The 15,237-nt window shown below is 41.1% G+C and overlaps 1 protein-coding gene across 2 annotated transcripts in view; it reads left to right on the plus strand.

The window, feature by feature from the left end:
• The window catches only part of yap1 (Yes1 associated transcriptional regulator), a 115,108-nt gene that overhangs the window by 75,332 nt on the left and 24,539 nt on the right, over positions 1–15,237 (plus strand). Inside the window, exon 3 of one of the 2 annotated variants that reach the window (XM_048533043.2) lies at positions 6,321–6,434. The exons of the other annotated variant lie outside the window; for it this stretch is intronic. Within the exon in view, the coding sequence (XP_048389000.1) occupies positions 6,321–6,434 (114 nt within the window). The remainder of the gene's footprint in view (positions 1–6,320; positions 6,435–15,237) is intronic. 2 annotated transcript variants of the gene reach the window in all.

Raw genomic sequence — 15,237 nt, forward strand, 5'->3', positions numbered from 1 at the left:
TCTATCAGGTTGTCTGTCAATCTCCTATGCTCCAATGGAAAAAGTCTTAGCGTATCCAGCCTTTCTTTACAACTCAAATTGTCCATACCTGGTAATGTCCTGGTGAATCTCTTCTGAACCTTCTCCAGCTTTATAATATCCTTCCTATAACTGGGTGACCAGAACAGGATGCAGTATTCCAAAAGAGACCTCACCGATGGTTGTGTACAACTGCTACATAATGTCCCAGCCCTTATACTTGGAGGACTGACCAATGAAGGCAAGTGTGCCAAACACCTTTTTAACCACTCTGTATGTGACACAAACCTTAAAATTGCTGTTACACTTGTCCTTGGACAGTGAGAAGTAAAAGGGTACTTATTGCACTTCCTGTATTTGCATGGAAAGTTTTAGGAAGAAAGGGAGGGGTTGTTCGGGGTGAGTAAGCAGCAGGCCAAAGTTTTGGGTGATAGAAATCACCAGTTCCCATTGCTGAAAGGGGAGGTGGAGATGTTTGGTGGCTTCACTGTTTGTCATGTAGGAAATAGATCTGGTGAATATGGAAGCTTATGGGTTGAAAGGAAAGAATCAGGGGAACTTTGATTCTAGTTTGGAAGGGGAGGGTTAGCGTAGAAGTACAAAAATATATCCGATACAGAGGGCTTCATCAACTCAGCAGGTGAGGTGACTGCTTGTTGGTAGAAACTTTGAAGATATAAAGAAAGACATTAAAGTGCTAGTGTGGGTAGTGTCAGTTTTGCTGTTTATGGTTGTAGTGTCCTGAATGGCCCATTTATGTTTGGTCAGTAATTGGAAAATATATTTATTAACTCATTTAAATTAATGGCTTTCCTTTTAGCCTGAAAATTGTGGAACTTAATTTCAACTAAACTGAATGTCATCAAGCAACAAATAATTCTAACAGAAACCAGTTCAGAAGAAGGGGCACCAGACTCAAAACATTAACTGATTTCTCTCCACAGATGCTGCCAGACCTGAGATTGTCCAGCAATTTCTGGTTTCTACTATCCGCAGTTCTTTGGTTTCTTTCCAATAAAATCATGCCACCACGGTTGAATAAATTGTATCCTAGACTGTTTAAGAACTGCAGGGAGGAATAGAGAAAATAGATCATTTTCTGATCCTCATTAGTTGCAGGTGAGGCACTCGAGGTTTCGATGTCTACAATGTTGTACCCTTTATTCAAAAAGGGAACGAAGGATTGGCCTATGGTTATAGGCTGGTCAGTCTTACCTTGGTGCTGGGAGAATGACTCCGATCAACGTTGAGATAAAGAATTGAATGGCATTGGAAGAGCACAAATTAACCAGCAGTAGTCAGTATTGTTTTATAAAGGGTAGTTTGTCTCATTACCTTGACTAAATGTTTTGAGAAAGTAACTAGGAGTATTGTTGAAGTTCATACAGTGGACATGATCTATGTGAATTTTGTTCTGGCATTGACAAAATGCTAAGTGGCAGACAATTTGAGAAGTTAGAACACTGAGATAGAGCTGGAACCATAGTGAGTCAGAAACAAAATTGGCTTTAATAGGAAGCACAGGGTAATATTCGGTGGATATTTTCTGGAATAGAAAGTGGGTTCCAGTAATGGAAGAGTTCGCAGGGTTCAGTTTTGGATCTTTAGCAATTTGTTATATATTAATGATTTATACTTCTCTGTGGGAGGCATGATTTGGAAATTTGCAAAGGACACAAAAATTGCCAGTTTGTTGATTACGCAGAGGATGCTGTTGACTGCAGGATGATGCCAGAGCTTAACTTGAGAGTGCAGAAAAATGACAAGTGGTATTCAAACCTGAGAAATACAATTTTATACAAGGGGAGGGCAAACCATGAAAGAGAATACATGATAAGCAGAGGAAGTGAGAGACCTTGGAAAGCATGTCCACAGGTTCCTGAAGGAGACAGGACAGGTAGATAGTGTAGTAAAGATGATGTTTGGGATGTTTTCCTACTTTAGGCAAGCTATCAAATACAAATGTAGGATGATATGTTGGAACTGTATAAGACACTGGTCCACAACTGGATGTTTGTATACAGTTCTAGTCACCACATTAGAGGAAGGATAGAATTACTATAGAGTACAGAGGAGATTTACCAAATTATTTTCCAAAATTCACTGGACTCTGGGGTGGTACCCGCAGATTGGAAAACAGCCAATGTGACACCACTCCTTTAAAAAAGGAAGTAGACAAAAAGCAGGTTAACTATAGGCTAGTTAGCTTAACTTCGGTAGTGGGGAAAATGCTTGAATCTATCATTAAGGCAGAAATAACAAGGCATATGGATATACATTGCCCCATTGGGAACACCCAGCATGGGTTCATGAAGGGTCGGTCATGTTTAACTAGTTTGGTGAAATTCTTTGAGGACATTATTGGCATCGTGGACAATGGGGAACCTGTGGATGTGGTGTATCTAGATTTGCAGAAGGCATTTGACAAGGTGCCACACCAAAGGCTGCTACATAGGATAAAGTTGCACGGTTTTACAGGTAATGTATTGGCATGGATAGAGGATTCGTTGACCAGTAGGAAGCAAAGAGTAGGGGTAAATGGGTGTTCTTCTGGTTTGTGGCCATTGGCTAATGGTGTGCCCCAGGGATCAATGTTGGGACTGCAATTGTTTACAATTTACATAGATGATTTGGAGTTGGGGACTAAGCATGGTGTGTCAAAATTTGCAGATAACAATAGGGTGAGTCGTAGAGCAAAGTCCGCAGGGGGATATAGATAGTCCAAGTGAGAGGGCAAAGGCCTGGCAGATGGAGTACAATGTTGATAAGTGTGAGGCCATCCATTTTGGTAGAAATAACAGCAAAATGGACCGTTTTAAATGGTAAAAAAGTTGTGGCACGCTGCTGTGAAGAGGGACTTGGGTGTCCTTGTGCATAAATTGCTAAAAGTAGGATTACAGGTGCAGCAGGTAATTAAAAAGGCAAATGGAATTTTAACTGCCATTGCTAGCGGGATAGAGTTTAAAAGCAGGGAGCTGTGTATAGGGTAATAAAACGTGAGGCTGGATGAACACAGCAGGCCCGGCAGCATCCCAGGAGCGCACAAGCTGACGTTTCGGGCCTAGACCCTTCATCAGAGAGGGGAATGGGGTGAGGGTTCTGGAATAAATAGGGAGAGAGGGGGAGGCGGACCGAAGATGGAGAGAAAAGAAGATAGGTGGAGAGGAGAGTATAGGTAGGGAGGGGATAGGTCAGTCCAGGGAAGACGGACAGGTCAAGGAGGTGGGATGAGGTTAGTACGTAGGAGATGGAGGTGTGGCTTGGGGTGGGAGGAAGGGGTGGGTGAGAGGAAGAACAGGTTAGGGAGGCAGAGACAGGTTGGACTGGTTTTGGGATGCAGTGGGTGGAGGGGAAGAGCTGGGCTGGTCGTATGGTGCAGTGGGGGGAGGGGACAAACTGGGCTGGTTTTGGGATGCGGTGGGGGAAGGGGAGATTTTGAAGCTGGTGAAGTCCACATTAATACCATTGGGCTGCAGGGTTCCCAAACGGAATGAGTTGCTGTTCCTACAACCTTCGGGTGGCATCATTGTGGCACTGCAGGAGGCCCATGATGGACATGTCATCTAAAGAATGGGAGGGGGAGTGGAAATGGTTTGCGACTGGGAGGTGCAGTTGTTTATTGCGAACCGAGCGGAGGTGTTCTGCAAAGCGGTCCCCGAGCCTCCGCTTGGTTTCCCCAATGTAGAGAAAGCCACACCGGGTACAGTGGATGCAGTATACCACATTGGCAGATGTGCAGGTGAACCTCTGCTTAATATGGAAAGTCATCTTGGGGCCTGGGATAGGGGTGAGGGAGGAGGTGTGGCGGCAAGTGTATAGGGTCCTGGTGAGGCCACACCTGGAGTACTGTGTGCAGTTTTGGTCTCCTTACTTGAGAAGAGATGTACTGGCACTGGAGAGGGTGCAGAGGAGATTCACTCAGTTGATTCCAGAGTTGAGAGGGTTGGATTTTGAGGAGATACTGAGTAGACTGGGATTATACTCATTGGAATTCAGAAGAATGAGGGGAGATCTTGCAGAAACATATAAGATTATGAAAGGGATAGACAAGGTGGAGGCAGGGAAGTGGTGAAACTAGGACTGGAGGGCATCGCCTCAATAAAGGGAAGTAGATGTAGGACCAAAGTCAGAAGAAACTTCTTCACCCAAAGGTTTGTGAATCTGTGGAATTCCCTGCCCAGTGAAGCAGTTGAAGCTACCTCGCTGAATGTTTTTAAGGCAAGGCTAGATAAATTTTTAAACAGTAAAGTTATTAAGGGTAATGGTGAGTGGGAGGGTAAGTGGAGCTGAGTCTCAAAAAATCTCAAAAAGATTAAATGGCAGGGCAGGCTCGAGGGGCCAGATGGTCTGCTCCAATTTGAGTTGTAAAGAAAGTTTTTAATGTTCTTATTCACAAGAATATTGCTAGCACTTGAACATATGTACAAGAAAAAATTGGATAGGCTAGAGTTGTTTCTCTTAAAATAGAAGAGGCTAAGGATGATGCAGCCGAGGTGTGCAAAATCATGAGAACTTGTAGAGTGGACAGGAAAACCTGCTTCCTACAGCAGAGACAACAGCATCAAGGTGATCAGTAGAAGGGTTAGAAAAGACACAAGATTTAAAAAAAACCTTTTCAGAAGGTGGTAGATGGTGGATTGAATTAGTTGTTCAGTTTGTGGTTGCAGCGAAAGTTCTTGACTCCTCTTTTAAAAGATACTGGCACTGTATAACCTGCTAAGCTATGCATTAGGTACTGGATGGTGAGATTAGATTGTGACAAATTTATTTAGCCTGCACGGACAGGATGGGCTGAAGAACCTCTCTATGCTGTACCATTTCTGTGTTCTGTGGTGTTACTAGTCATTGACATTCCATATTTGCATCATTCAAATACAATTTGTAGATTGTCTATTCCATGGTATCTCAAATGTCTTGAAGTCATGTCCAGAAGTATGAGAGATTCCAGTGGGTTAATTCTGAAGTTCAAATCTGTTTCACAGAAATTCATTTAGTCTAGCTGGTGGATTCTATGTTTTGTTAGAATTCTATTCACTTTGTGTGTAATATTCTGTGAATGAGAAGAAAACACTAACTTCTGGGGGATGTTCCTATTATCATAGGTAAATTTGGCGATGATTACATTTTCCTTGATGCTTTGTTCTGTGGAATGGGATTACTTGTCAGTGAGTATTAACAAGTCCAACTGAATATCCTCACAATAGTAGACTCAGTTACTTCAGTGCTATGCAACTTTTTTGGTTTTGTATAGCTCATGGGGTTAAACTAGCCAACATTTTGGGATTGCACACCCCGTACTCATGCAGTATTATTTTGGCAGTGCTTTGGTGGAGGGATAATTGTAACTTTGTGCTATTTGCTCAAACAACTGAGTGCGTTGGATTTTTCCTAAGTTCACAAATTTAGTGTCTTTTTCCTATTCTGATATTCAGAATGGAGGTATTTTGTAGCAGCACTCATACCCAGTGACATTAGTAACTCCTAGAAAAAGTGCACAAAGTTTAACTGAAAAAAATGAGCTGGGTTTTCCAGTGTCAGTAATATTACCATGCTTGACACAATGCATTATAACCAATTTCTGATTAACGTTTTTCCTCTCTTCTAAGAAAAATCTTCAAACCCCTGCCCCACCCTGCTGTCTCAGAGCGGGGGCATATGATGGGTTACAGCTTCCTAACTCCTTTGTAGATTCTATGTTTTGCCATTCTGATTCCTTCCCAAGATGTGATGAGCCCACCATTTGGCATCTTGTCAAATATCGCAGCTAAGTTGATAATTCCCCATGTGGGAGAATCAAAGGAGAGACAATGTCTCTACTAGTCTAGCACAATACACTATTGTATTACGCTTATTTAAAGGAGTAAGATTTGATAGTAAGGGCTTAAGCCATCCATTTCCTACTCCAGTTTTTTAAAAAGTGTGATCTGGGGAAATGAGTAGTTATTACACTTCCTCAGTGCTCCTTTGTGGAGTAAAAGGGGACATACTTGAACCTCAGTTCTATCAGTCTCCTGTGGCTCATTCACTGGCTGCATCTGAATTGAATATTGCAAGTCTCAAAACTGTATTAAAAAAAACAATTCTGGCAGATTATGCTTTAGTGACTTCCCCAATACAGTTGCAAGCAAGAGCTTTGCATAAATAAGCAAGTTAAAATATTTAGCTTTTTGTTTTTTTAGTTATGTCAAAACAAATTTACTTGTATTCTTTTTCAATATTGTTTTCTGATAGTCATGTAACTATTGAGCTTGCAAAATTTCATTTTTAGCAGCCCACCATAAATTCCTTTACTTTTCGTTCAGGCCCACTTCCTGATGGCTGGGAGCAAGGCATTACCCCAGATGGGGAGATTTACTACATAAACCACAAAAACAAGACCACCTCTTGGTTGGACCCAAGGCTTGATCCTCGTTATGGTAAGTGAGCCTTTGCAGGTAATGCTTGACTTGTTTTTTAGCTGTCCAGCCAAACTTTGTAGAATTCCTTGTGGAAATTTTTAAACTGAGCAGTTTGCTGTGTGTTGTGCTAGTCTCTGACTGGCGGGAGCTAAATCAAAACAGTGTGCAGATCACTGAGCAGGTCAGGCTGGGAGGGCAGCAACTCTTTGAAGCTTAACAAGTGTTGACCTAGGACCATTATGGGCCCCAACTGAAGATCAGTTTTAACTCTTCCTTTGCCACAAGTATGAATATTGTAATAACACAAGTGGGTTTTTCATCTTGCTAATTTGTCTTGCCTTTCCTATGTAAGTTAATAAACATTGCAAAAGAATGAATACATACTCCATGTTTAATTCTTGGCAGTTGTTTGGCTTATTTGGTTCCCAAACTGAAATTAGTGTTTAATGTCTGTTCAATTGCATCTTGTCACCTTCAGACACAGTAGCTATAAGGACTCTGCTGGAATATGGTAGAAAAAAAATCTTTCTGAAATAAGGTTGATTAGCCATTGAAGTGCATCTGTTTGCTTCAGGGAACTGTTTACAGCACCTTTGTGCTCATGCAGATTTTTACTCCTACTTTCCCTGTGTGGGCCCACCAATTGCAAGTCTGCACATAACATTGCCAAAGTATCCCAGACAGGCTTAAGTGTGTGCCAGGACTTTCTTTGCGGTCAGGCACTTAATCTTTTCCAGACCTTTTGAGTCAAAGAGCTCAAGTGTAACTGAAGGCAAAGAGAGTTTGGGGGCTGGGGGCTTGCATGTGTGCTGGTGCAGACTAGATCTAAAACAAAGCTAAATAGAGACAAGCTGTTAGTTGTATTGAACTTGAAAGAGTTTTCCTCTTCCATGTGAGGTCAGGGCCATTATATTGTGGTTTTCATTTATTTTGTTCTGCAAGCCAAGAACATTTTAAGTTGCTGACCTTCACTGGCAGCTTGAACCCACATTGTACAACGAGCATGTTTTTTCTTTCTGCAGTTGGGTTTTTTATTGGTCCATAGTGACTAGGTATAGTTTATAATGACCAGAATTGGGTGAAACATGTGCTGTGATTCTGTAGGAACGCTGTTTGCGTGCAGTCCTATAAAAGATCCTTCCTTTAATGCTGTTGTTGACTGTTATTGGAAGCAACATAATGTTTTTCTCTCGCAGGATTAAAACGTGATATTGACAACAGCATAAAGTAGACCATCATATTGAATGTGGAAATTGAATAGGAAAGCAATGATTCTGTGACAGCCCAGATCTGATAATAGATTCCCTACAGTATGAAAGCAGACTATTCAGTCCATAATCCATACTGACCCACCCTCTTACCCTTTCCCTGTAAACCTACGTTTCCTGTGGCTAACCCACCATTCTTGCACATCTAGTGAAATGTGCTGCAATTTCCTAAATTTAGGAAACAAGATGTAAAGTTTCTGCTTAGGTGCACTTGGTGCTTTTAGTGCAAGTTGAAAACCTCTCCCCATAGCACAAACTTCATCTGGTTTCTGCTTAAATAGGACATATCGTCAAATGTAAAACCTGTCTTGAGCTCGTGTAATTGGATATCATTTTTTAAAATTCTGATGATAAAATTTGTTAACTTAAAACACACTTGTCATTCTTTAAAACAGCTGAAAATTTGTCTTAAAAATAATTATTTAATCATTATACTTTTAATCAACATTACTTTTGAGGTGTACACAGTCATAGATATCTAATTTACAGAGAAAATGCCCTTCAGCTCATTGACTGTGCTGGGCAAAAACAAGCTGAATTATTCTAATCTCATTTTTCAACGCTTGGCTCATAGCTTTGTTCTCCTTGGCATTACAAATGTATATCTAAACACTAAATACATCACGGAAATGGACTGTTTTGGTCCAACTTGTCAATGTTGACCAGATTTCCCAAACTAAACTAGTCCCATTTGTCTGTGTTTGGCCCATATCCTCCTAAACCTTTCCTATTTGTTTACCTGTCCAAATGTTGTAACTGTATGTGCATCTACCACTACTTCTGGCAATTCATTCCACATTTGAATCACCCTCTCTGAAAGCTGTTCTCCTCACATCTGTAAACATTCTGCCCCTTACCTTAAAATCTATGCGCCTCCACAGTCATTGAACTCGCCATTGTGGAGAAGTATCTAATATTGGATATCTCAATTATGTCCTTCCTTAATCTCCTCTGCTCCAGGGAAAACAACCCTGATCTTTATAAGTCAAACTTTCCAGCCCAAGTAACAGCCAGTTAAGTCTCCTCTACATCCTCTTCACTGCAATCACATCCATCCTACAATGTGGACTCAATGTGAACAATACTCCAGCTGTGACCTAAACAATGTATTATAGTTACGGCATCACCTCCACAGCTGTGACCTAAACAATGTATTATAGTTACGGCATCACCTCCACGCTCTTGAATTCTATGCCTTGACTAATAAGGTCAAGTTAGTCAGACATGGCCTCGCCTTAACCAAGCCATGCTGACTGTTCTCGATTAATCCCTGCCTCTCTTAATTCTGTTCCTTAGAATTGCATCTGATATTTTCCCTCCTACCAAGTTTAGGCTGACTGGCCTGTAGTTCCCTGAGTAAGAATGGAAAATGCTCAGAAGATCTGCAAACACAGTGAAGAGAGAAAGAGTTACTGTTTCAAGCAGTGTCCTTCAAAAGAATTGTAGGAATTAACTTTAAGAATATATTAAGTCACTTTTGACAGTTTCTTAGTGAATTAAAGCAAAAGTTGAATTCAGAAAGTTTATTTTTTCTACCCCTTGTTGCTCTGACGCTTTAAAAATACCAGTTTAATATTCAGGCCTCCCTGAAGATCTACACACGAGTACCATCAGCAGTAAGTCTTTCTGGTGAGTGGTTTATCCAGGAGGTTGCCGTGTGGGAATTCCCACCCAGCACACTTTTAAAGTTAATACACATCTTGGAGAAAACAAATTATTCTCAAACCCTTCATCATTTTTTGGTAATTGTGCTGATTTCAGCACCAAAAAAATTCTAGCACAGTTGAACTCTCAGCCCAAATGAGAAGATAAGTATGATTTCTGATCTTTACTGAAATGAGAAATAACAAATCTGTTCTTTTAGTCTATTTGGAGAGTAAAGTAAGGGAATGTCTTATTTCGTAGTCCTCTGTATTGATCAATGTTAGAACTTGTTAGGTTTCCTGGATTTTACAACCATGGAAACAAAACCAACTGTATTCTGCTATGTATTAATCCAGGTGATAAGCAAAACAAGTGTTGTTTTCTTGTTGTGCATCATTGTATTTGCAAAAGAGGAAATGTGACGTCCCAATTTCACTGAAGCCTTCGTGGGAGAAAAGTGAAATATGTAGTGCTATTTAAATGGAATAGAGTGCAAATGCTCCTGTGCAGTTATTAGCTGCAGTTTCTACTATTTTTTGGAACAAAAAGTTTGATTACTGATGTGCGTCATCATAATGGCTTTTAGAGTTAAAGCATAAAGGAACTTGATAGACAGGTTGACATGACTAAATGTTTGTTAGGCTGCATTTGGAGTATTGCGTGTTGTTTTGGTTGCCACATCACTAGAAGGATGTGGAAGCTTTGGAGAGAGTACAGAGAAAGTTCACCAGGTCAAGAGGGCATTGGCTATGAGGACAGGTTAAAAAGACTAGGATTTCTTTCACTGGAAAGGCAGTGGCTGAGAAGTGACCTGGTAGAGGTCTACGAAATTGAGAGGCATAGACAGGGTGGATAGTCAGAGGCTTTTTCCTAGACTTGAAGTTTCAATTACAATGGGGCATAGATCCCAGGTGAGTGGGTAAAAGTTTGAGGGATACGTACGAAGTACGTTTTTCGGTGATAGGAGCCTGGAATGCACTGCCAGGGGAGATAGTGGAGGCAGGCATGTTGGCAACATTTGAGGCATCTGGTTTGTTACGTGAACAGGGAGGGAATAGAGCAATACAGATTGAATAAGGGCAGAAGGTTTGTTTGTTTTTAGTTTAGTCAGGGTATCATGATTGGCACACGTTTGGAGGGCCGATGGGCCTGTTCCTGTGCTGTATTTCTCTTTTTTGTTCTTTTGGTATGGCCTGGGTGCTCAGTTCCCTCCCAGTTACTGGAGGTGACTCCTTTTTTTTTCAGGATAGCACTAATTGCAGTCAAAAACAGTTAATGGGTGGGGGGGCAGGAACTGCATCGAGGAGAGGGGGAGAGAAAGAAAAAGAAAGGAAAAAGGGACTAGCAAGCAGAGGAGCTCCAACTGGAATATCTTGCCCTGCCACCATCTTGCTTGAGTTGCTCCTGGAGTGCTGACTGTTTTAAGAGTGGAGAAAGCAACATGATGGGGAGACTCATTTCAGCCAATTGGGCAAGGTTTCCAGTCCACCATAAAAACCAAAAGAACTGCAGATGCTGTAAATCAGGAACTAAAACAGTTGCTGGAAAAGCTCAGCAGGCCTGACAGCATCTGTGAAGGGAAAAACAGTTGATGTTTTAGGTCCTTCCCCAGATGAATGTGCTGGAGGTATTGCTGGCACAATTTCTTTAGCATCCTTCTGGGTTTTTGATGCACTGCTCAAGTCTGCCTGCGATACAGCAAGGTAGTGATGACAACTGCTATGTTTGGTAGGCCACTTATTCACATGCAGAGGTTTTTAATGTTTAAAAACTCGCTCTTTTGGTTTAAGAGGCTGAACTGATGCACCAGGTCTGATGTTGGCTCTCCTCATCAATGGTGGCCATTTGGGAGAGATGGCTGCCAAAGTCTGCAAAGTGCTCAACAGAGTCAAGAGTGTCTCCTTCAACATATGTGCAATGTGCAGTATTTGGAAGTGAACCAGCTCTGGGTTGATGAGCCTCCTTTTGGGGACATTTCAGGACTGGCTGAGTCTCTTGTATGATAAAATAGAGAGTTTGCAGCATAGTCAATGACATTTGCATACCCATATGTTGGTTCCCCTGGCAGTAGCCTGTTTTAGGTTGGACTGAGATTAGAGCTCTTTTTTTCCATTTAGGTATTCAGTTACACATACCAGAAGGTAGTTGTTCTTTTGAGATGAATAACCATCATCATGCAGATTGTATATAGTATATATTATACACAATACTATACCTCACAACCTTGATTGACGTTCCTCCAGACTCAGTGTGTGTCAGTTTCAGATCATCCAGCGACAGTAGTGGGAATAATATCATCTGTCCATCCGCCCGGGATTATGAACATCGAGATCTTTGGAGAATGACCCATAGAGCCTCATGATTTACTGAATTCAAGATTCTGGTTGAATGTAATGAGTCCCCGCTGATGTTCTCCACTTTTTTTACTTGTCAGGCAATGTCAGTGATTCCACTGGAAGGATTAAAGGCACATTTTCTCAATTAGTAGTATTTCCTCAATCATTGGAAGTAGGTGATTCAAAACGATGCGATTCAGAATGTTCCCTGCTGTGGAAAAGAAGGAAGTAGCTCAGTAATTTGCACAGTATGATTTATCTTCTGTCTTGAAGATTGTTGCATTCCTGAAGTCGGCAGTGAAGGAAGTGTTACTTATCCTCCAAAATCTGAACAAAAGCGCATGGATTCTTCTGAGCAAAAGTCCACCAACTTCAAACTAGTATACCATCCTGCCGCAGGTTTTGTTGTTCACCATTTTTAATTGTTGTTGCAGCTCTTCCATTGGTGGTTTACCCAGAGATTCCAATATAAGATAGCCTGAAAAATATCATTGATTTTACAGTTGAGTTGTTGAAAATATCCTTTCTGTTGTTGGATGGCATTGTTGTCCTTGAGAGAAACCACCCTGCAGGTGAGGAGGTATTTGACATTGACTTTTAGATGGCCGTTATGGCTTTTCCTTTCTTTTATGGCAAAGATGGTTATCCTACATGTGTCGTCTCTGGCCAGGTGAATGTTTGACAACCAATTTTTGCATAATTTCTAGCCCCTTCCTGTTTGGATGAGGAGGGATAGTTCTGAAGGGGACTGTTCTGTAAAGGTTCAGCTGTCCAAAAGCACCTGTTCCAATAGATACCTGAAGAATTTTGTACTTCTGTCATCTTACGTGTACGTTCTTGACTAGGGCCTTCAGGATTCACAATCTGTCACCATCATCAACTCTCAATCACCATAGATTGGCAAATTTAACCTGTTAGAAGCTTGAGCGTGACTTTTTTAAGTTCAGATCGTTTGTGCTGTAATTGTCCACAAGATCTTGGTGGGTTAGTGCCAGGTTTTGGTCACGTGAGATGAGAAGGACTACCTGTTGGAGCCACCTTCTGCCATACTCAGCTGGTGAGATATGAGACTCTGTTCACCTCTGCTGCTTTTGAGGACTTTTAGACCACACTTTGTTTGGCACCTCCTCCTATTGTTGACCTCATTGATGGATCTGCCAGGAATGAGGAGCTCCCAACAACATTGTTTAAGGGGTTGTTGGAGTATGTAAGCCTTTCCATCACATCTTGGTGATGAATCGCTATTTGTATTAGAAGTTGCTGCAAAGGTATATTGATGGAATTTTGAAAGATTACATAGGTTCTAGGAGTTTCTTGAGAGAGTGGCCAATCCTTTAACAGGGAACAGTGGAGGCTAGGTCATTGAATATATTCACAGCTGACTCTCACATTTTTGATCTGCAAGGAAGTTAGAATAGTGGGTTGCACGTAGGAACGTGGAATTGAGGCTGCAATCTGTTCAGATGTGATTACTGAATGGCGGAGCAAATTTGAGTGGGTGAGTGACCACTTCCCTCCGATGTATATTTTTAAGTACCATTGGAGCAGTTGGTCTTGTTGATTACCGGGCTGTGTTTAAAAGGCTTGTAATGACAGTACAAGCAATATACAGGACAATTAAATACAATTTCAGTCTATCTAACCTGTCCCAATATCTTCATTTAGCGGCAGTATGGGAACTAGTAAATTCACCTAGGTAGGCAGATAGAACGTGGCTAAATGCCCCATTTAAAAGATTGGTGCTTCTGAGACATGTTCCTCAACACTTCTTTGAAGTATCAGCCCAGATTATCCACTCAAGTTTCTGATGTGGAATTTGAAACCACAAATTACTGACTGAGGCCATTGCTATCCCTGAGCCTTTGAAATAAAAGCTGTTTTATCCTTCACCTTTTCTTGATATTGAAAGGCTGACTTAATCAATTTAAATTTTGAATGATTGAGTAGGGTCACCCTAATGTTACATAATTCCTGCACCCGGGCATAGCTTGTAAAATCTGTTCTTGATTTTTTTCCCCCATTTGAGGAATATAGTGCCATTAGCAAGGCCATCATTTGTTGCCCAACCCTAATTGCCCTTGAACTCAGTTGTCTGGCCATTTCAAAGGATAGTTAGGAGTCGGTCACGTTGTCCAGACTACATAAGGATGGGGGATTTCCTTCCCTAAAGGATGTAGGGAGCCAGGCTCTCTCTCTCTTTAAAACAATTAAGTGGTTAAATGATTGTTAGCTTGACTTTCAGTTCCATATTTGAATTTGAATACCATCATTTGCCATAGTGGGATTACTCCATATCCTGGGCACCTGAACTATTAGACCAGTAACAATATCACTGCTTCCCCCACCCTCTTTGTCAAATAAGTGAATTTATGTTTGACAGACTAGATACCTTAGCCGCTTTGGTATGTTTTTAACTTAGTAAACTATTTTCAGCTGTCACTGCCCAATATCTCAGTTGAAGTAATATTTCAATCAGTAAATATCTACCAAAGGTTAGTTGCAGTGTTAAATGCACAGTAACTTCCTTGAGCCACAGAGACTGTGCGGTAGAAAAATCAATATTTAGGAATGAGTTAATATAGTCAAGTCAATCTAATAACTTCAGTCTACAGAAGAAACACAGTTGCACCTGTCTGGTATCCCTACTGAAGATTTGAAATTACTAGGTGGTGTTCACGCTGTATGTTAAACTTCAGTCAGTTCTCTTCAACTGATATTGAAGCATAGAAGCAGACCTATCTCACTCAGTTCCTCATGCATATATGCGATAACAGTGTAGAGCTGGAGGAACACAGGAGGCCAGGCAGCAGAGGAGCAGGAAAGCTGACGTTTGGGTCGGGACTCGTCTTCAGAAAAGAGTCCCGACCTGAATGTCTGTGCCCGTTATCTCTGACTCCAGCATTGGGAGTTCATACTGTCTCAGTTCCTCATGCAGTTTTTTGTTTTGTCTTTCAATTTAATCTTTGTTCAATACTGTTATCATTCCAGATGTGATCATTTATAGCAGACATTTAATTTAGAGCCAAGTTTTTTTAAAAATATTTGTTCATAGGATGTGGATGCTGCTGGCTGGGACAGCACTTATTCCATTTCAGAGGGCATTTAAAAGTCAACTGCAGTGTTTAATAATCAGCTTTGCACCATTAAAAGTCCACTTTCAGGTCTGTAGATGCACTGACCTAAAAGCTGCTTAAATTAATTGAGTATACTCCTGGTTCATCCTCAACATTTTACTAAACAAACTTGAGGCCATTCAAAACTGCCCACATCTTAACTTCAGGGAACAGGATTTCCTCCATTACTCTGTGCTCACTGACCTACATTGGTTTCCAATCAAGTAATTTCTTGATCTTAAAGTTCCCAACTCAGTTTTCAAATCTTTTAGCTAAGTCCTCCCCTAATGTCAAAACATCTCCAAAGTAACACCCCTCCAAAATTGAACTTTTCTCATTCTGGCCATAAAATATTTACCATTGATAACTGCACCTTCTGGTATCTATACCCTGATTTTTAGCATATTTCCTTAAATCTCCATGTGTCTCCACTTACTTCCTTCAAGACACGCCTTAAAAC

Source organism: Stegostoma tigrinum, chromosome 6 (genome assembly GCF_030684315.1).
Source record: "Stegostoma tigrinum isolate sSteTig4 chromosome 6, sSteTig4.hap1, whole genome shotgun sequence".
NCBI classification, from domain to species: Eukaryota; Metazoa; Chordata; class Chondrichthyes; order Orectolobiformes; family Stegostomatidae; genus Stegostoma; species Stegostoma tigrinum.